The 22,351-nt window shown below is 48.3% G+C and overlaps 1 protein-coding gene across 2 annotated transcripts in view; it reads right to left on the minus strand.

Moving 5' to 3' along the window:
* Positions 1-22,351, minus strand: part of PLXNA4 (plexin A4) — a 435,362-nt gene that overhangs the window by 14,656 nt on the left and 398,355 nt on the right. For both annotated transcript variants that reach the window (XM_056482450.1, XM_056482451.1), the window contains exons 26-30: positions 16,375-16,478; positions 13,951-14,050; positions 11,509-11,699; positions 8,480-8,649; positions 2,393-2,605 (exon numbers count right to left, since the gene is read on the minus strand). In XM_056482450.1, coding sequence (XP_056338425.1) covers positions 2,393-2,605; positions 8,480-8,649; positions 11,509-11,699; positions 13,951-14,050; positions 16,375-16,478 — 778 coding nt within the window. The remainder of the gene's footprint in view (positions 1-2,392; positions 2,606-8,479; positions 8,650-11,508; positions 11,700-13,950; positions 14,051-16,374; positions 16,479-22,351) is intronic.

A 22,351-nucleotide genomic window follows, 5' to 3' on the forward strand; every position in this document is an offset into this window, starting at 1 on the left:
CTTCCCAATGCACATTCCTAGGTGGAAAACAAAAATTGGAGGATTGGAGGGAAGTCCTTTCATCCCTGCCCCTTCCTCATGCCAAGGTCATTCCTTGCTCTGAGTTTTGTGAGTCCTAAAAGCTCCACACCAAGAAACCAGAGGTTTCAAAGGGATGGCTTGGAGTAACCCAGCTCAGCTCCATTCCCAGACCTCTAAATCCAGGAATGTTTTGATCCAGAGTGCCTCAAGTTGGGTGCAATCTACCACTGGGTTTAATCTTTGTCAAAGAAGTTTGTTTGATTCCAGGTTCTTCTGATTCACTCAACCACTTCTTAAACTCTCTGACTTTTTATCTCCTGGTTCACTCTTTGAAGAAGTCTAGTGGTCTTGAAGGATGCCACCTCCAGCTGATGCTGAGTACAGAAATAGCTCCAACCAGCCCTGGAAGCCTTTGGGTTTGGAAAAACTCCCTCAAAGCACAATTGCAGAATGGAGAGAAGGAATTCATTAGCTCGGGGTAGAACTCAAATTATATTTTATTCATCCCTGATAGGCTTTTTTCTTTCATCTCCCACAGCATCCAGGTGCCACTGCCTTGAGTCAGTGGAACTGACACACAAAAATAAAAGCAGGGAAGAAGCTCTAACCATATTCCAAAACCTGCAGTCTCCCCTTGGGCTTCAGTTCAAGTTGTCAGACATCAGTGCAGATAACAACCCAGCACATGCTGGGGACAGGAATCCAGGGCTGTTTACAAGCAGCAGGAGGTGTTATGTACCTCGTTTGCAAACCCAGTTGTTTGGGAAAACTTCCAAGGAAATGCAGCACCTAGTGCTGAAGATCACTGGGCACCAGGATTTAGCTCCAAAAAGTTGTAAAGTGAAATCATTACTGGAAAAAGCCAAAATGGAAGCTGCAGCCTTTTGTTTATCCAGAGGGAAAAGAAATTTTAAAAGAAAAGGCGTTTGCTGCATAAGGAAATATCCCATTTTCCACTTCAATACCTCAGTTTGTCACTCAAATGCAGCATCTCCCAGGACAGAATCAACCAGTTTGAGATGGAAAACATTATTTGTCCACAGAAACCACCCAACCACACAGACTGTTGCTAAATCATCACTAGAGAATGACACCTTTGGGTCACTGTTGGAACAAACTTGATTTCTAAATGGAACCTCCAACACTTGCTTTTCATTATCCAGGTCAACCCAGCAATCAGCCTCAATCCACACTAAGAAACTTGGACACGGTACCAAAAGTAGGTCATAATTAAGCAAGGTAGCTCATAAGAGCCTTGCAGGTTGCCTAGAAACGACATTTGCTGAAGTGTTTAACCACATCTAAAAATAATTGTCCAGGCAAATCACAGACCAATGGGAGAATTGTTGGAAAAACGCTGCCTCGTGTGAGTAGGGGACGGAGCTCTTTGATCAGCCGCACTCCTGTCATGAAATGAGAGAAAATCATCCCCAGCAAAGGCAATACAGGGATTTATAGCACAGGCAGAGGTGTCTGCAGCAGCAGAGGCCTTGCACAACCTGCAGGATGTGGTATCAAAGTCATCCAGAGGAATCATTGCTGAAGGTTGGATGCAGTGCACAGGAATGAGCTGTAGGATAAACCCGCCTTTGTATTTACAGAGCAGCAACCATTCCCCATCTGTGCAGCTCCCAAACCTGTCAATAACACCAGGCAAGTGCAGAATATTGGAAGGCAAAGCACAGCTCCTGCTGGATGAAGAACAGGATGTGCTGTTTGCTTGTGCTGGAGGAAACCCTACAGAAACTGAAGCCCCAACACGCTGCAGGAATAGAGGTTTTGGTTGTATTCCCTGTGGAGCAGCTTTGCCAGGCACTGACCCTCGGCACAGCAGGTTGAAGTACAGCCACAGGTCTTGGAAGTGTGGACAAAATGCTTGGAAAGACCTCTGACCTGACATAAAATACCTGCAGAGCTTCACTCAGCAGCCTGTCAGTCATCTGCATCTCACTCAAAGCACAGAAGAGGCTCCAAGGGAAGCTGCTGGGGGATAACTGTAAATCCCTTGGGATCCAGGCAGTGTGGGGACTGTCACAACAGTGCTGAGAGCAGCACACCACTTCAGGCCAGTGTGGAAAGACTGAGAAGCCTGGATGCTTCCCAGGGCTCACACACACCACCTCCCCTTCTTCCTCCCTCTGCCCCTTCTCAAGAGCTTCTCCTCAAAAGAAACAAAGATAGCAAACACCTTCAGCTCTCACCATTAATTAAATTTCCATCTCTGCTGCAAGGCACCAGGGAACAACATGGAGATTTCCACTCAGCAAAAAAGCAAAGAGAAAAAAGCCCCAGGGGCAATGCTGCCTCCTACCTCCACCCACAAAACAGTGCCTGGTGTGTCACTTTGCACCATCCCACGGCTGAAACTCACCTTTCCACCCAGTTCTTGTAGCTGGGGATGTCCTTGGCGTAGAGGAGCTTGTTGGAGGGGGAGTCCTTGCCCAGGCGGTGCTCGGAGGTGGAGCAGGAGTCCATGAAGGTCTGAGCCACCACCGACAGGCAGGCGTCCGTGATGCTGTTCTTGTGGATGTCGAACACAAACTGCGGGTTCTTGATCATGTTCACCCAGAACCTCAAGGGCAGGCTGCAGGAGGGGAGGCAGAGGCGACACAGTCAGTGGCAGCTCACAGGCTTTGCTCTGTGGCATCCCAGCAGCAAGTGGGAACCAAAGGTCACGGTGGGGATATGAAGATTCTGGGATGAACTTTGCTGTGCAATGAATTCCTTCCCCAGTAGAAAGTAGATGTCTACTTTCCCTAGCCTAGGGAAAGTAGAGATGTCACCTTTTGTCCCTGTTATCCTTACAAGGCAGATTTTGTGAGTCTCCAAGTCAATACAATCTTGTTGAAGGTGCCCATGAATTATTAGGAGTATAATTTAGGTGATGACAAACACTTTGAATCTCTCTGTGTTAAGTTGCAGTGGAAAGTTGACCCTGTTGGTTGCTCCATCAGATGAAGACAGGCATTGAACACACAAAAATTATTATGGTATGGGTTATAAAGCACTGGAACAGGCTGCCCAGATAAGCTGTGGCTGGCCCTGGATACCTGGAAGTGTCCAAGAACAGCTTGGACAGGGCTTGGAGCAACTTGAGATAGTGGGAGATGTCCCTGCCCATGGCAGGAGGTGGCACTGGATGAGTTTAAGGTCCCTTCCAACCAAAACCATTCTGTGATTCCATCCATTTGTCATTGAGGAATTGGCTTTCACAGCAATCCCATGGGAAGACAGGCAGGACACATGGTGTCCTGTGTGCTATAACCATGTCCTGCCACTCTCCATTGCTCCAGCCCAAACCTGTACATGATCCCAACACCCCAAACAAGAAGCAGTTGCTATATGACAGTGAAAACCCCATTGCCTCAAGGCAAAAAAAAAAAAAAAAAAAAAAAAAAGGAACTGGGAAACATGTATCACAGCCTTTGATATGAAAATATATCTGCCCTAACCAAGGAAATGTTATTCCACTTGCAATCCCCCTTTATATTTTTTCCCCCTTTTTCTCCAAAGAGCAGCTCATTTGTATGGGATGCCCCGAGGTACCTTGTATGAGATACCTCCAGCCTTTGCCTCCAGCCTTTTTGTCAGGGCAAATGCAGTGCAGTGATCATGGCCCAGGACTGGGATGTGTCACTGAGCACAGAGCCCACCTCCTGTCTCTCTCACAGGCAGATTGTTAATTCTGCCTTCACTCTCTGCATCTTGCAGCTTGGCAAATTCTCCTGATATTGAGGATGAACTCCCCAGTTCTTCCCATTTGCTCGTTGTGTTCACAACTCTGTAAAAAATTAATCTCCAAGTCTGACAGATTTTTGGGTAACAACCTTTCTGACAGAGGGTTGACACCGTGTTTTCCTAAACCTCTCTGTGTTCTCCTGAGCCAGCAAAACCACAGAACAAAGGTAAGGAAAGCCCCACACAGGGAATCCTGCCAGCCAAGCTCAGGAGAAGAGGGGGATGCTGGAAAACACAGAATTATGTAGTGCTTTGGGTGGGAAGAGACCTTAAATCATCCAGTTCTCCACCCTTGGGTAGGGACACCTTCCACTATCTCAGGCTGCTCCAAGCCCCAACCATCCAAGGATGGGGCAGCCACAGCTTCTCTGGAAAGGATGTCCCAGAAGTAAAAAAATGGCAATGAGACATGATGGAGTTGTGGGAGTTTAGTCTGGGAATGGAGAATCATCCCTGGGGGGATGAGTGAGCCTTGCAGAAGCCCTTGTGCAGGTTTTTGGATGACAGGCACAGCCATGGGGAGGAGCAGAGTGTGTGTTTGTGTGCCTGGCTGTGGGGAGGGGATGGGCCACCGTGTCCCTGCCTGGTAATAAGGAAGCCCTGTGATGTGACTTTGAGTTAATTTGATCTGATTGAACAGATTTCTTCACACTGCCCCTTTTCCCACAAACACAGGCACTCTGCCTTCCCCCCTCCCCCCTTTAAATAAACCTCCTGCTCATTTAGGCTGAGTGGCTGCAATCAGCCTCAGATTAGTGCCGCAGATAATGTTAATAATATGCTAATGTTTCATTAGTTGAAAGCCTCTTTGGTGCATGGGGTTTCTTTTTTTATGTCACCGGCGCTGTGACGATCTGCCAACAGCATGGCTGGGAAAAGGAAAAAAAAAAAAAAATGCATGAGCTGGGAGCCCCATGGCTCTCCTCTGCTGCTCCTTTTAGAGTCCCTGTGTTTGCACAGAAGGGGAGGGAGCTCTTTCCAACGGGGAGATCGGCACAGAGGAGGTTTTTCTCTTTTTCTCCACAGATCCTGGCTTTTCCTGCTGTCCCATTGCAGGGATGAGGAGGAGCTGGCAGTTGGAGCAGGGGCTGATGTCACACTTTGCCACTGATGTCACCCTTTGTCACTCCAAAGAAGGCTCACATCCAGCTCCAGACCCTTTAAATACTCTGTGCCACTGGAGATGCTCTCCTGGTCTCCAGCTGCCCCCCAGGAGGGTACAAGTCTCCTCTGGGTGCTCCACATCCTCTGAGGATGTCTTGGGTACCTTAAAATTCTCAGCTGGCCTGAGATACCTCTGTGTGGGCAAAGAAATAGGGCTGGGAATTAAAGCACCCAGTGCAGATGGAGCCAGGGGTGTTGAATCCTCTCCCATGCCTCCCTAGATATATTCCTATGTGATCCTGGGCACTGCAGCAATTAAAAACTTCATTGTTCCTCATCAAATCCCTCCCAAATCCTGACATTTCCATGTAATTCATGGCAAACTGGGACCTGTTTAGCAAAAGTGCTCAATCCCTGATGAAACCCTTTAGATTTTGGGATCTTCTGGCTTCTCCATTGACTTGGCAAGACTGAGCCTCATCCTTGGAGCCCCTCACCAGGGTCCTCATCTCCCCCAGCAGCCAGATCCCAGAAACACTTCCCTCTGCTCTCCTTCCAGCCCAGTAGGCAATGCTGGGCTGTACTGGGCTATACTGGGCTGTACTGGGCTGTGCTGGGCTGAACTGGGCTGTGCTGGGCTGTGCTGGGCTATACTGGGCTGAACTGGGCTGAGCTGGGCTGAACTGGGCTGTGCTAGGCTGTACTGGGCTGAACTGGGCTGTACTGGGCTGAACTGGGCTGAACTGGGCTGTGCTGGTGCTTTGCTAGGCTGTGCTGGGCTGAACTGGGCTGTACTGGGCTGTACCGGGCTGAACTGGGCTGTACTGGGCTGAGCTGGGCTGAACTGGGCTGTGCTAGGCTGAGCTGGGCCTGAACTGGGCTGAATTGGGCTGTGCTGGGCTTTGCTAGGCTGTGCTGGGCTGAACTGGGCTGTGCTGGGCTGTGCTGGGCTGAACTCGGCTGTGCTGGGCTGTACTGTGCTGAACTGGGCTGAGCTGGGCTGAACTGGGCTGTGCTAGGCTGTACTGGGCTGAACTGGGCTGTACTGGGCTGAACTGGGCTGAGCTGGGCTGAACTGGGCTGTGCTGGGCTTTGCTAGGCTGTGCTGGGCTGAACTGGGCTGTGCTGGGCTGTACCGGGCTGAACTGGGCTGTACTGGGCTGAACTGGGCTGAGCTGGGCTGAGCTGGGCTGAACTGGGCTGTGCTAGGCTGTGCTGGGCTGAACTGGGCTGTACTGGGCTGTACCGGGCTGTGCTGGGCTGAACTGGGCTGTACTGGGCTGTACTGGGCTGAGCTGGGCTGTGCTGGGCTGTGCTGGGCTGTGCTGGGCTGAACTGGGCTGTACTGGGCTGTGCTGAGCTGAACTGGGCTGTGCTGGGCTGTGCTGGGCTATACTGGGCTGTACTGGGCTGTGCTGGGCTGTACTGGGCTGTGCTGGGCTGTGCTGGGCTGAGCTGGGCTGTACTGGGCTGTGCTGGGCTATACTGGGCTGTACTGGGCTGTGCTGGGCTGTACTGGGCTGTACTGGGCTGTGCTGGGCTGAGCTGGGCTGTACTGGGCTGTGCTGGGCTGTACTGGGCTGTGCTGGGCTGTGCTGGGCTGTGCTGGGCTGAACTGGGCTGTACTGGGCTGTGCTGGGCTGTACTGGGCTGTCCTGGGCTGTGCTGGGCTGAGCTGGGCTGTACTGGGCTGTGCTGGGCTGTACTGGGCTGTGCTGGGCTGTACTGGGCTGTACTGGGCTGAACTGGGCTGTGCTGGGCTGTGCTGGGCTGAGCTGGGCTGAGCTGGGCTGAACTGGGCAGTGCTGGGCTGTGCTGGGCTGAGCTGGGCTGAGCTGGGCTGAACTGGGCAGTGCTGGGCTGTGCTGGGCTGAACTGGGCAGTGCTGGGCTGTGCTGGGCTGTGCTGGGCTGTACTGGGCTGTGCTGGGCTGTACTGGGCTGTACTGGGCTGTGCTGGGCTGTGCTGGGCTGAACTCGGCTGTGCTGGGCTGTACTGTGCTGAACTGGGCTGAGCTGGGCTGAACTGGGCTGTGCTAGGCTGTACTGGGCTGAACTGGGCTGTACTGGGCTGAACTGGGCTGAGCTGGGCTGAACTGGGCTGTGCTGGGCTTTGCTAGGCTGTGCTGGGCTGAACTGGGCTGTGCTGGGCTGTACCGGGCTGAACTGGGCTGTACTGGGCTGAACTGGGCTGAGCTGGGCTGAGCTGGGCTGAACTGGGCTGTGCTAGGCTGTGCTGGGCTGAACTGGGCTGTACTGGGCTGTACCCGGCTGTGCTGGGCTGAACTGGGCTGAACTGGGCTGTACTGGGCTGTACTGGGCTGAGCTGGGCTGTGCTGGGCTGTGCTGGGCTGTGCTGGGCTGAACTGGGCTGTACTGGGCTGTGCTGAGCTGAACTGGGCTGTGCTGGGCTGTGCTGGGCTATACTGGGCTGTACTGGGCTGTGCTGGGCTGTACTGGGCTGTGCTGGGCTGTGCTGGGCTGAGCTGGGCTGTACTGGGCTGTGCTGGGCTATACTGGGCTGTACTGGGCTGTGCTGGGCTGTACTGGGCTGTACTGGGCTGTGCTGGGCTGAGCTGGGCTGTACTGGGCTGTGCTGGGCTGTACTGGGCTGTGCTGGGCTGTGCTGGGCTGAACTGGGCTGTACTGGGCTGTGCTGGGCTGTACTGGGCTGTCCTGGGCTGTGCTGGGCTGAGCTGGGCTGTACTGGGCTGTGCTGGGCTGTACTGGGCTGTGCTGGGCTGTACTGGGCTGTACTGGGCTGAACTGGGCTGTGCTGGGCTGTGCTGGGCTGAGCTGGGCTGAGCTGGGCTGAACTGGGCAGTGCTGGGCTGTGCTGGGCTGAGCTGGGCTGAGCTGGGCTGAACTGGGCAGTGCTGGGCTGTGCTGGGCTGAACTGGGCAGTGCTGGGCTGTGCTGGGCTGTGCTGGGCTGTACCGGGCTGAACTGGGCTGAACTGGGCTGAGCTGGGCTGTGCTGGGCTGAGCTGGGCTGTGCTGGGCTGCTGGGCTGTGCTGGGCTGAACTGGGCTGTACTGGGCTGTGCTGAGCTGAACTGGGCTGTGCTGGGCTGTGCTGGGCTATACTGGGCTGTACTGGGCTGTGCTGGGCTGTACTGGGCTGTACTGGGCTGTGCTGGGCTGAGCTGGGCTGTACTGGGCTGTGCTGGGCTATACTGGGCTGTACTGGGCTGTGCTGGGCTGTACTGGGCTGTACTGGGCTGTGCTGGGCTGAGCTGGGCTGTACTGGGCTGTGCTGGGCTGTACTGGGCTGTGCTGGGCTGTGCTGGGCTGTGCTGGGCTGAACTGGGCTGTACTGGGCTGTGCTGGGCTGTACTGGGCTGTGCTGGGCTGAGCTGGGCTGTACTGGGCTGTGCTGGGCTGTACTGGGCTGTGCTGGGCTGTACTGGGCTGTACTGGGACTGAACTGGGCTGTGCTGGGCTGTGCTGGGCTGAGCTGGGCTGAGCTGGGCTGAACTGGGCAGTGCTGGGCTGTGCTGGGCTGAACTGGGCAGTGCTGGGCAGTGCTGGGCTGTGCTGGGCTGAACTGGGCTGAACTGGGCTGTGCTGGGCTGTGCTGGGCTGAACTGGGCAGTGCTGGGCTGTGTCTCTCACTCACCAGTTGCTCTTCCAGGTGTGCCGCACGTGGGGGTCGTGGATGTTGTGCTTGTCTGCCTGCTCGTCCAGGAAATCAAACATGTACTTGATGGCCAGGGGCAGGGCACTGCCACGGTGGGCAGTGCTGAAAATGGTCTCAAACAGGTCGTCCACGAACTTCTGCAGGGTGCCCTGGGGGGAGAAAAGAGAAAAAGAAAAAGAAAAAAAAGGAGAAAAAGAAAAAGAAAAAGAAAAAGAAAAAGAAAAAGAAAAAGAAAAAGAAAAAAAGAAAGAAAAGAAAAAGAAAAAGAAAAAGAAAAAGATAAAAGAAAAAAGAAAAAGAAAAAAAAAAGAGAGGAGAGAGGAGAGAGGAGAGGAGAGGAGAGGAGAGGAGAGGAGAGAGAGGGAGAGGACGGGAAGGGGAGAGGAGAGAGGGAGAGGAGAATGGGAGAGGAGAGAGGGAGAGGAGGGAAGGGGAGAGGAGAGGAGAGGAGAGGAGAGGAGAGGAGAGGAGAGGAGAGGAGAGGAGAGGAGAGGAGAAGAGAAGAGAAGAGAAGAGAAGAGAAGAGAAGAGAAGAGAAGAGAAGAAGAGAAGAGAGGAAGAGAAGAGAAAGAGAAGAGAGAAGAAAGAAAGAAAGAAAGAAAGAAAGAAAGAAAAGAAAGAAAGAAGTAACAAATTAGCAAGGATGTTGAATTTTGGTACCCCACAAGGATCAGACCAAGGTGTGGTTGATAAGTGGGGGCCATTCAATATCAGTTAAACGTGACACAACCTGGGAATTTCAATACAGGTGTCTTTAATCAGGAATGTTTATCCACAAGAACAATTACACCTCATTTCCACACAGATTCCTGTCTCTGCATCCCATCCCAATACTTTAGTGCATGCATGAGACAAAATCCAGCTGTTTTCCAGGCTGGCTTTCACCCAGGGCCATCTTTAAAGGGAAGAGAAGTCAGCTGGCTGTAGAGCACAGCAGAAGGTGTCAAGACAAAAAGGACAAAAGAACCTGGAGAGGTGGGTGGTTAATGTGGGACCAGTATCCTAAATAACACAAACTTCATTCCCAAGAGGCCTCCTCATCTTTTATTCCCCACTGGCAGGAGAATCCCAGATCCAGGGCTTGGAGAGTGACCCTTGTGAGGACAGTTGACTTTTAGCAGGAGGGAGAGGAGCTGGAATATTTGAGGGTGACCAGATAGGAGAAGGGGACAGCTGAGGAGCTCTAGGCTGGGTTTGGGGTGGAACCAGGCAGGGCACATTTTCTCTGTCACCAGAGATTCACAGGCACTTATGTGTGGACAAACCATACAGCTGCTAATACAACCAGAAATCAATTGACTCTCCAACAAACATTCCCTGATATGAAAAATTGCCTTTCCTGCAATACAAAGCTCTGCCCTTTCTCCAGAGACCCAGGGAAGAAATGTCTCCTTTCCAGAAACGAAGCCCCAGGTTCCAGCTGAGTGGCTCAAGTTTACCTAGAGCTAACAAACACTTAATTAGAAAGCTGTGGTCTCTGGCTGATTCACCACTTGGTTTATTCTTCAGGAAGCAAACAGAGGCACCTTTTGCTTGTGTGAACTCCTGCAGGGTGAACAAAGCCCTGCAGCACATGTCTGACTCAGAAAGGGCTCCAGAGGGAAAATCCTCTTGGTGTGACATGGGAGAGCTGCCCTCAGGTTCAGTTCCTGGAGGGAATTAGTTCTCTACATGCTCACCCTCACAAATGCCTCTCTGAGCCTTTCAGGGAAGAGGCTCTTAGGTATCAGAGGTCAAGGATTTAGCAGAATAAAAATCATTGTCAGTTTAACAAAGTATTCCTGGGGATTGTATTACAGCAACTGCTCTCTCTCTCTTTCCCTCCCTAAAATGATCACAAAAAAGAAAACTGTTTGGCCTTAGAGGGGACACGATAAACCCCCAGCCTTCCTACTCTTTCTGTTGCTGTGCAGGTTTTGCAGCTGCTTTCCTGTCACCCTCACAAAAAAAAACAAAAACAAAAACAAAAACAAACAAAAAAAAAACCAAACAAACCAAAACAAAAAACAAAAAAAAAAAAAAAACCAACAACAACAAAAAAAAAAACCCAAAAAAAAAACCACCCAACCCAAGTGTTGAGTTTGTGACCCAGAACAGAAAGCAAAAGCAGTTCAGTGGTGGGGTAGGGGCCATATCCCCAGACAACATAAATCAGCACCAGTCCAATGCTTGCTGGTCTACACCAGCTGGGGCCTGAGCCCTGGGGAGCAACACTTTCCTTTCTCAACATTTTTCACACGTTGTGTGATCCATAAAAGCCTCCTGATGCCAGGGACCAGGGCATGGACCAGGGGCTAAAGACAAAGCTGCCTTTCCTCCAAATCCCTCTGCACTCAGAGGGCAAACTCAGGCAGCATTTACATGAACACATGGAATTGTGTTTGTGCCTCTTAATACCCTGACAAAAAATGAGAAAATTCTAAGTTACAGATGTGTTTGGAGACTCAGGTCAGGATGACTTTGCTCTGTCCCCACTTGATTTAATCTGTATTTTCTCTCTGTGCATGCTAAGATTTCATGTCTCACTGTAAGGTCAATGTAACCCTCTCCAAGTCATCAGCACAAGAGTCTTTACTGGCCCAGAGGAAATGCAGAGAAGGATTTGTACCATGAAACTCAGGATTTTGTGGTATAGGAGCCATTTCAGACTGTGAGGCCTGACACATCTTTGAAACCTGCTCTGAGCACGTGCCCTGCTCTTGCTCACTTTTGGTACAAATTACAAACCAGTATAATCCACAACTCCAGCCCCTCCTGCTGTGCTTTCCCACCAATCTCATGGCCCTGGATTGTTACTGCTCATTGCTTTTCCAGTGCCTCATTTTTTGACTCTGCTTTCAAAGCTCAAGCTCCTTCCCTACATGCTTGGAACTCTCCTCTTGCTCTATTTTCTTTCTGCTCTTCTCTTTTTACCCAACTTTGGCATCCTTTGAGTGGCCTCTCACTTCTTTCCAGCAAGATTTTCCACCGCGCTCTCAAACCCTCCATCCCCCACCTCTACCACGTACCTTGGTGGCCAGCAGCCTGGTCAGGTAGATCTCAGAAACCATCTTGCTGCCTCTGTCTCCCTCTTTTTGGTCTCCATGCTCGTGGTTCTTGACCAGGTGCCACATCTTGACGCCGCTCTCCAGGTCGGGGGTGATCATGGGCGTGCGCGAGCGGAGGCTGTCGGGGCTGCCCGTGTAGCGGATCATGTTCTCTGCACAGACACAGATCCAGGGGTTTCCACCTGTCCCAGCAGCTCTTGGGGTTGGGGTTTTCAGGAATTATGCTGGTGGCGTGCCCACCAAAAGCGTTTTTCAGAGCATTGTCTGCGTGGTTGGCTGAGCAAAGGCAATATCACCAAGCCAGGTGTGATGTCAATGTCTACACAATTAAATTAAACGAGGTTTAAACACTGATTTCCAGTTTTCCATAATCTTTCTCCATGTTAGACAGAACATAACCTCTCACCATGTTCCCTGGCAAGTGGCACTGTCAGTGTCAGACACTTCCCAGGACTGGTTCAAGGAGTAGCACCAGCTCCTTTCGGTAACCTGTTTTTCCCATATTTTTATTCATGCCATGCCATGTTTCTTGACATAAAAATATTGATGTCTCTATTGTGATCTTTTGTTTAGCTCCTCATCCCCAGATTTAGGAGGAGCTGCCTCTCCTCCCTCCCTTGGCATCAAAGCAAACAAACAATTCCTGCTCAGCCATCCTCCTCACTCCCTGCTCCAAATTCTTGTTTTGACAGAAATCAGCCAGAACCCCAGGTGGACTTCCACAAATTTTCTCTCCAAAAATAATTTTAGCCTCCAAATTTTACCTCTCTGCCTCTGAGTGATGGCACAAGGCATTCCCCTCTCCCTGACCTTCCAGCAATGTTGCCTTTTCCAGCTATAATTATCAGAAGTGTTGCACCTTTCTGTAGCAAGATCTGAATCAGCCTCATTAATGCATTACCAATCTCTACATATTAATTATCAGATGGAATATCCTTTTTCTCTCTGAATGCTGTTTTCTTAATTGCAATTAACAATCACTTTTTGACCCACCACATCTCCTCCTCCCCCTGCTTCCTTCCATATTCCCTCCTCCTGAAAAATCAAATGGCAAAAGAATTAAAGAAATCCAACAGAAATTAACCTCCCTCAAGTCTTCCTTTCCAAAGGTCACTGTGTCTTTCAGTAATTGCAACAACATGGCAAAGAGGATGAATATTAATAAGGCCTCACGGATCATTTATGTCCTTGGAGAAAGTGGAAGGGGGCACCCCTGGACATTGAGTAACTGCACTTTCCCTTAAGATAAAGGGAGTAAGAAGGATGGGAGATGCTTTCATAAATTAAAAATATGCATAAATTGATATGACAGCAGCATTCAGGTTGGAGGGGGCGTTGCAGCACTCTGGTTGTACATTGGGGATGTTTTGCTTTGCTGTCCAACATCTCCTTAGTGAGACTGGATGCAATTCTAGTGCAGGGTAGGAAGGTGTGGGAGGGGGTGGGTGACACTCAGGAGGTCCCTGTTTGGCCCTGCTGAGCAGTTCCCACCTGGTGTCCCTCTCACGGCTGTGTCACTGTCCTAAGTTACAATGTAAAGATGTGCCCAAAAGTCTGTATTCTGTCACCATCTGCTGAGACCAGGTGGGGCAGTGATCCTGATCTATGTGGAGACATCTTCTGTTAATGGGCCAGCTGTTAAAAACCAGCTGGGGCAATCATCTTTATTTTTCCCACAGCCCATCCTCCCTCCAGGAGATATCTGCTGTTCATGGCCAGTGAGTCCCAGTGCATGGCTGATAAAGTTCCATCATCCCACTGGGAGATGCTCCAGCCAGGGGAGGAGCCAAGCCTTTCCTACCCAGATAAAAACTGAGATTTGGAACACCAGAGCAGACCTTTCTACAAGATCATTACTTCAACAAAATCACTTCATCTGGACTGCTACCACCACCCTAACCAGCGGAGTGTCAGGTTATATTCTGACCCTGTCAGAGGTTTTTCTTTTTGTACTATTGCATGTATTTTATTTTTCTGTTTTTTTCCTATTAAATTGTATTTCTGACTTAGAGTCTCTCACTGGTTTTGCTTTCAAAACCATTACAGTCACTCTCAGCTGTCTCATGGGGACAGTGGGAACAACAAGCCACTGCTTTGACATCTACTGATAAAGACCTCAAACTCTAAGAGTGACATCTGAGGGGGAGGCAATTAATTATACAAACTCCTCCTTTCATTGATGAGAGAGGAGAACTTCCCAAGAGCAGCCCAGCCACTTGGATCAACAGTTTGAACAAGATGCCAGAGATTTTAGATGGCTAAATCCTCCCCTCCTGACTCATTTCACCAACCAGTCATCTGCCCATCAGTCTCCCTGCTGGTGCTCAGAGTCTGGTGACCACTGTGACGTTTGGGATCTCTTCCCAGTGCTCTCCCAGTCCATCCCAGCACACCAGCCCTTACCATACTTGCTGGCTGACGTCCTGGACACCGTGGAGTTGTTGACTGCATTGTAGGCAGTGACTTGCTTGGAGACCAAAGCTACCACAGATCCATCTGGGACCTGCAGAGAAAAAAAAGGACTCGGTCAATAAACTTCTGAAAAGTGGCTGAGGAGCATGCCCAGGGCAGCATGAGCTGCAAATCAGTGTCTCTGTAGGCAGGGCACAGTTTGCTCTCAAAGCTTCAATTTCTTGCTCCATTGAGTTGGTCTAGTAATAAAAAGGGACAAAATCTGCTGTTACACAGCCAGAATCCTGCACTTGGACAAAGGGACAACTGGTGACAAACAGAGTCTGCTCCATTCAGGCCCTGATTCAAAGCCCAGTGATGACAATGTGAGTCATTTAGGTTGGAAGAGGCCTTTAAGATCACAGAGTTCAACCATTAACTCAGCACCACCATGTTCAGTGCTAAGCCATGTCCCCAAGGGCCACATCCAGAGGCCTTTGAAACACTTCCTGGGGTGGTTTTTGCATTAACCTCAGTAAATCTGACAATAGGTTCATCCCAGGGAAGCTCTTAGGCAGAGCAGGAACATAAGACCAATAAAATCATCTGAGCTACTTCAAACAGGCTTGGCTGTCCCATTAGGATGATAAAACCGATGTGAAATGTTCCACTCCTTCCTCCTGGATTGCAGGTGATATCTGAGTGCCTGGTTCAAAAATTCCTGTCTGCATTTTCCACTGTGATCCTGCCAACCTCTCACCTTTCCATGTGACAAATGCACTGCCACAACTTATTTCTCTTTGTAGTGTCCGAGGGTCTCAAATGTGGAAAAGCAATTTTTGAGTGACTGACGTCCAGGATGTCATGGGACAATATTTTGAGGGGCCACAGGACTTTTTCAGGAGCCAGACTTTGCATTTCTGCAACAAGGCCAATAATGTGGGTCCCATATCAGAAATGTTAACAAGCCCATGGCTCAAAAGAGGCATATCAGGAACATCTGTGATAAATAAGACATCATAAAGAGGAGATGGGTAAAAAAAATCCCTTCTAACGACATCTAACTCTTGTCTGTGTAATAATAATAATAATAATTAGCACTAGCATGGAGTTTTTCATCTTCAAAGCAATGCAGAGGCTAATTAAATAGCCCCTCAGCTATCACAGAAGGCAATTATTGGCTCTTTGTAGTTTTAGCCCCACACCACAGATGGGGAAACTGAGGCAAAGGCAATCTCAGTGTCTGCCCCAGCATGCTCCATGTCAGCCTTCAGGACAGACAGGAAAATTATATTACCTGAGGACCTAGCCCAGCTAATCATACAGCTGAGAGCTCGTTGCCTGAAGCAAAGAAAACATGGAAAAAGCACAGAGAGGGAAGAAAAATTATGCTTGGTTTGTTGATGAAATACACCAGGAAATGTCCTTGCTCTGTCTGGGGGAAAAAAATGAAAATCAGTCAGCAATGCTGACTGTCAATCTGAAGTCAATCTGAAGTAAAAGTTTTGTTTCCTTTTCAAATCATTGCTTGCTGCCTCCTCAGCTCAGCTCCTAAGTGACAAGAGAAAATAATCTTGTTATGAAACAGAGTTTGCTGATGTGTGATGGAGGAAATGACAAAATCGCCATCAGATCAAACTTAATGAGGTCTTTTCATTGGTGTTTTTTTCAAGGAAGAAGACTTTGACCAAAACTCCACTTTTTTCATTAAATCTTCCACTTGTGTAAGACATTTTCAGGCATCTCTAACCCTCTATTATGGATTTCCAGGTCATCTGGACCAAGTTAAGGATCAAAAAGAAGAGTTCCTTGTAATAACAACTCCACTGCACCATGGTCTCCAGCCATGCTGTTTTCCCCCTCCTTTTTCCAGTCACCAAGCCTCCCTCTTCCCATTTTTCTCTCTTCCATCCTTCTGAACTCTGTTTGCATTAAAAGGACCATGGATACATTGGAAAAGGGGGAATGGAAAGCTTGGATTTGTTTGTCTACATGAGAAATGTTAGCTCCTGTTGTCCTCATCTCCTCTTCACCATCTCCACTTACCAGGGCTGTCCTCTGAGGGAGAAAGGAGATTTTTTTCCTATCCTTGGCTTTCTCCCTAGCATTGTTCAGGATAATTGGGACAAGGACAGGAGGGATGAGCTCAACATGGGGGTTCTGCCCAGTTATTGCCCACTCAACCATTGTTGACTTCTGCATCTTAGAACAATGAAATCACAAAATTATTAAGGTTGGAATAGACCTTTGAGATCATCAAACTGTTCCCCCAGAACTGCCAAAGCCACCCATGTCCCCAAGTGCCACATCCACAAATTTTTTAACACTTCCAGGAGCGCTGCTTCCACCACTTCCCTGGGCAAGAGAACAGCATTTTGCTTTTTATTTTGTCAGAAAGGAGATGTAGCTCCCAGCCAGCCTCTCTCCCACAGATACCTGGTAGTGTGCCAGCGTGTTGAGTCTCTTCCAGTCATTCTCTATCTTGGTGGTGATGTCCTCATCCTGCAGGATCATCCTCGCCCCGCTCGCCTGCCGCCACTCTGCCGGGAGAACAGGGACAAGTGAGACAAAGGTGCTCTTGGGGTCAGTGAGTCAGGGGTCTCTCTGAATTCTTCAGAGAGAAATCAAGGTGCAGGGATTGAATCAAAGCTTTTAGATGGACTGAAGTACATTAAGCCACTCACATATAGACATTTAAGTAGAAATAAGTCCGTGATTTTAGGGTGAGTTCTAATGCTTTTAGTAAGTGAAAGGTTTCAAATGCCAGAGTAGCAGAGTGTGTTCTAGTGAAGGTTGAAACATACTGATATCTTCAGCAAGAGGCTCCAGCCCACAGTGGTAGAAAGTGCTTAGACATAATAGAGCTATTGTAAGAATATTGCTGACATTTTTCAGATAGAACAAGATAGGTTGTATGAGTAGTTGTATAAGTAACCTGGTGTGCTAAGAAACTGGAATTCTAATAGGTTAAGGAGTGGTGGTCTGAGTTTGTGTCTTAGCTTGTTGGAAAAATCCTGTATAAGAGTTTGTACTGGGGAGAGTTGGTGCTTTTAGCCATTGTGGCTTTTAGCCATTGCTGCTTCTAGCCATTCACTTCTTGCTGCTGCTTTTGCCATTGCTTTTTGCCATTGCTTGTCTGTGTACTTTTGAGACTGATGTGCTTTGTAATAAGATGTGCTTTGTAATAAATAAACTTTTCAACTATTAGCTGCTTTGCTTATTTAAGATAACCCGACAAAGTAGGAGCCAAGAGCTCTGGAGTTGATGCCTTAGAGCACTGGAGGTTCAAAGAGCCTCACAGGTGTTACCTTTTTCCCAACCTGGATATGAAACTCCAGGTAATTTTAGTCATATTTAGCAATATAAGAGCACATATTTATTTGAAGACCTTCAGGAGCAGTTGTGGAACAATGTCCACAAAAGTCCACCCTTCCCAGGGGAGAGTACATTTTTATGGTTTTTAGGAAATTAGCATAATTGATAAAAAGCAACAATTAGGAGGACAAGTGGTGATGCAATTCCTGCCCTGGTCAAGCCCCTTCTCTGAAATCCCCCCTTCAGCATTAGCTGTACTTTGTCCATTAAATGTATCTCAAAAAGTTGTTCTCAACCTTGGAAGAACCAAGATAGCACTGGGAGCCTGCATCTCCTGGGGACTGGGGCTCTGGAATTTTGACTTTCTGCCAAGGGAAAGGACATGGAAAAGTACTGGGAAAACCAGCCACTAATACAATAGGCTACAGAGCTATCAATATATGTGTGAGAAATACAGGGAACAATACAGGGAACATTTTCCATGTGTTTGTAGCACTGTAGACTACTATTCCATATTACACAGCTCCTAGGGTTCTTCCTGCCCTTCCTCTTAGGTTTTAGAATAATAATCTAAGCTTCTAACACATTCCTGAAATACTGTTTGGTCTTATTTTCAAGAAGAGGATCTACAAGAACATTTTGTTTTTCCAGTCAGAATCTGAGAAATCACAACAAGAAATGGGGCAAAGAAGCCCTGGATCAATTCCCATGGGGAAGTACCCAGGGAAAAATTACCCAAACAACTGCTCTTCTAATTGACCAATATTTGTTAGATATGATAATTTGTTACACTTATAAAACTTGCAGAAAGGCAATATTGGGTGTGCACATGAGCACTGAGACACCTGGAAGCTTCCAGATAAAGGTCTGTTTTTATTTTACTATTTTAACAGCATTGCAAGAGTTTTTCTGTTTTGATATTAGGCAACAATAGCAGAGGCACAAAGGGGAGGAAAAGCCAGGGAGAGATCCAACCTCTGCTCCATGGAGGATGTAAATTTTACAAGAATTCAGTACCTGCCTGTAGTGGTTTTGGTTTTGGTATTTTCTTTTTTAAAAAAATTGAAATTTTCTCTGGGCAGAAGGGCTCCTGCTTTTGTCACTTCTCCAGCCCCTACCCTGGAATGATGAATTCCTGCAGCACTGGAGCAGCCCCTCACTTCCCAGGCTGCCATTCTTTGCTCAAATCTTGAAGAACACTCCATAAAATGACAGAATCATTAAGGTTAGAAAAGAATTTTGAGATCGTGGAGGCTTGAGGAGGATTGCCACAGAGGAGTCACAGACTTACCTGAAGCAAGGAAAACACAAACATGACCAAAAGGAGAGAAATTCTCTGTCAGGGAAAGCTGTGCCTTCACCACAGGACCTGCCTGAACCATTCAAAACTCTCCTCTTGGTTGCCACATTGCAGTCACAGTGACCCAACTAAACACAGCTTAGCCAGACCACAGCAAAAAATCACCACTCATTTGCAGGAGTTAATTAAAATGAACTCTTGGATATGGAGACATCACCTGCCACCCTTGCTTGTTTTTCCTCATATAAAAATGCAAGGACCGTTGCAAATTTCTCTTGGTTTCAGCACTTTCCTTATCACATAATTAAAATGCAATGGGAGAGCTGCAGTTGCCTTTATTATTCATTTAAATTAGCAGGAAGAGGTCAGCAACTGTGTTTACTGCTGGGTGTTGCTGTGGCTGGAGATGCTCAGGGGGGACAGAGGTTGTGTTGGCTGAGCACTGATCCTGAACTGCCCTTCCTCTGCTCCAGCTCCTCTCATCCTCACCTGCATCACCCTTGAGGAGCCTGAGGGTGATGCTCTGCTCATCCCCACCTGGGCCAGATTCCTGAGATCCAACTGCTCCCAGACACTGTTTAGAAGAGCAAAAAAATGCTGAAGTTTGGGCTGTGATGGGAAATGGTGCTCTTAGAAAGTGCACAGTCAATGGCAAAGCCAATTCTGCTGTCACAGAGTGTTTCTTGTGTTTCCTCACGGGGTCATGGGGACAGCATCACTTTGACCTCTCTGCTTCATGTTCCTGTGGTCCTTTTCTCCCCTGGCTCACCTTTGGAGAGACACTCCAAAAAACACTCGTGTTTTGGGAGGGATGCACAGCCTCTGATTTGGGGGTGAGCACAGCTTTCCTCATTCTGGGCTTTATTTTTATCCCAGGGCTGGCCAAGGTGCTCAGAGCAGATTTCCCTCTGATGCAGGGACATCCTGAGATGTTTCCTCCAGCCCTTTGTGCAGAGACTCAGAAGATTCCTGAGCCCTTTCCTGCAGGGAGGGGCTGTGTGAGGAAGAGTCAGGGCCAGTCTGGCTGCACAAAACAAGGAGGAAAACCTCCAGGGCAGGCTTAGAGTCTCATTTCCCTGCTCAAACTCAAACCACTTCACCCCTGATACTTCACTGAGCAATGACAGGGAAAGTACACCCAGCTGTCCTGGCCTCACTCTCCCCTTCTCCACGAGCTCAGGGGGTCACAAATGGATGTGAAACCCCAGATCTGGACATGGAAATGCAAAGGGAATGCAAAGGTGGCCCTGCCATGCATCCCCACAGTATTCAGGGAGCCCTGCCAGCTCTGTCCCTGCTGGCAGCACCCTGTCCCCTCTCTGCTGGGGTCTGAGCACTCCTCTGAGCTGGCACAAAGCACAGACACACTCCAATCCAATTTGTTCCACTCCCACCTTCCAGAGAGAGGGAGGAGAGGGGGAGGGAGGTAAAAATCCCATTAACTTTATCAAGTCTTCCAATCAGGAGCAGTGGTAAATGCAAACTCAGGAGACAGCTGCTGTGAAGCCTTTATATTTCATTCAGCAGATAGTGTATCTTTTTATTGCAAGCAGGAATTACTTCTTCTTTGCTTTTTTTTTTTTTTTTTTCTTCCTCTTCATTTTTTTTTAAGAAACAACCTTTCTGTTCAACTTGACTGGGAAAAAGGAAATTCCAGGGGCCTTTGACAATGAGGTGCTTCTTTGAGCTGCAGCAGTGCCAGGCTAGGGAGTGATTCTGTGGGAAAAGGGGAGATGGGGAGATGTCCCCCTGCACCTCAAATCCTATAGAAAATGTTACACCTCCCTCTGATCCAGGTCTAGGAAGAGAGGAGAAACTCAGCTCTGTCTCTGGGGTGGAGAAAGGGCCACCATGGCTGGGAATAAAAGTCCATCTTGAAACATGCAGCTGAAAAATATCAAATATTTCATCCTGTATGCAGTGACAAATAGAATCACAGGCTGGTTTGGGTGGGAAGGGATCTTAAAGCTCACCCAGTGCCACCCCTGCCATGTATCCACTATCCCAGGTTGCTCCAAGCCCCATCCAGCCTGACTTTGGGCAATTCCAGGGATCCAGGGGCAGCCCCAGCTTCTCTGGGCACCCTGTGCCAGGGGCTCATCACCCTCAGAGTGAAGAATTCATTTCTTTAATCTAAAACTCCCCTGTCCTCAGGAGAGATAAATCCAAACTGTCTGCCTTACCCCATGTGCAGTGCAGTCAGACCCAGTGTGAGAGTTTCCAGTTTAAATGAGCCCCACATCCCAGCCCTGCAGGGCTGCTGAGTGCTGAAATCTCACCTGACACATCCACAGTGAACCTGAGGCAGCATCACTGAGAGCCAGCCCAGCCAGCAGCTCCCACCACCTCAGCACTCCCAAAAAGCATCCAAAAACCCAGGGCAGAGCAAATGCCTCAGCACAAAGCCACATTCCTATTTTTCAACCCTCACATCTTAATTTTTTTTCCCAAAGATGGGGTGTTTCACATGTGGGGGAGACCTTTTAAAAATGATAATGACAAAAATCTTTTGTGGAGTGAAGTCCTTGCTCAGAGGGCTGCAATTTGGGGGATTTGGACTAAAACGCAACCTCAGGGTGTCCAAAATAGAGGCTTTCAGCTGGCAGCCCCCTCCAGGAGTTGCCTGGGCAACTGCCAAACATTTTGACATTTGCCACACACACGAGTCCCTCTGCCTGCAGCTACCCTGCATTTAACAGCTCCAAACAACTCATTAGCTTGTTTGCTTTCTGCCATGTGAGCAATCTGGCCAGAGTATGGACAGAAAGCCCAGAAAATGGTGATGGGAGCAGGAAACTATATAGGGCTTTTATATATATATATATATATATTTTTATATATGTTTATATATATATATTTATATATCTTTATATATATATATATTTATCTATATTTATATATAAATTTATATTTATATTTATATTTATATTTATTTTTATTTTTATTTTTATTTTTGTATTTATATTTATATTTATATTTATATTTATATTTATATTTATATTTATATTTATATTTATATTTATATTTATATTTATATTTATATTTATATTTATATTTATATGGTTTAGGAGGATTGATATCTAACCAGTAAAATTATAAGTTGAAAACTATCCAATTACTTTAAGGTTCTAGCTGAGAAAAGACCAATCATTTAGTAAAGACCAATAGATAACAGGGGTTTCTGTAGGGGGTGAATTTTCTAACATGAATCATCCTAAGGAAAGATTTCCTTATCTCAGGGGCTCTTTTCAGGGATAGCTGTATCAGCCTCCCTGGAGGATGCCAGGTGCCAAGGAGCATCATTTCCTCCTGGAAAAGCTGGGATGGAGCTGTGGCTGGGGTGTGGATGCTCTTGTCCCTGTTTCACCCAGGCCAGCCCTGCTCCTCCCACCTTGTTGTCTGCATTGCTGCTGGTGAGATTCTTCCACTGGAAATGAGGGTTTTGTTTGTTTTTAATTGTTTTCCCCCCCCCAGCTGCCTCATCAGTGCTCCTGGCCAGAGCTGCTCGTTAGCCAGGCTGCTGTCACTGTGGGCAGTGTTGTCTGCTCATACCAACTTTCTGGAAATTTCTGCTCCTCAGCACCACCCAGGAGGTCATAGAACCACAGACTGGGTTGGGTGGGAAGGGATCTGAAAGTTCCAACCCCTTTTTATGGACAGCTTCCACCAGACCAGGTTGCTTCAAGCCCTGTCCAGTCTGCTCTTGAACAGGTCAGTATTTCTTAAAACAGCAGCAATTCTCATGCAGAATTGCCAAGCTCCAGCTGGGACCCTGCACACACACACTTCTGGTTCTCA

The sequence above is a fragment of the Oenanthe melanoleuca genome, chromosome 1A (assembly GCF_029582105.1).
Source record: "Oenanthe melanoleuca isolate GR-GAL-2019-014 chromosome 1A, OMel1.0, whole genome shotgun sequence".
Lineage (NCBI taxonomy): Eukaryota > Metazoa > Chordata > Aves > Passeriformes > Muscicapidae > Oenanthe > Oenanthe melanoleuca.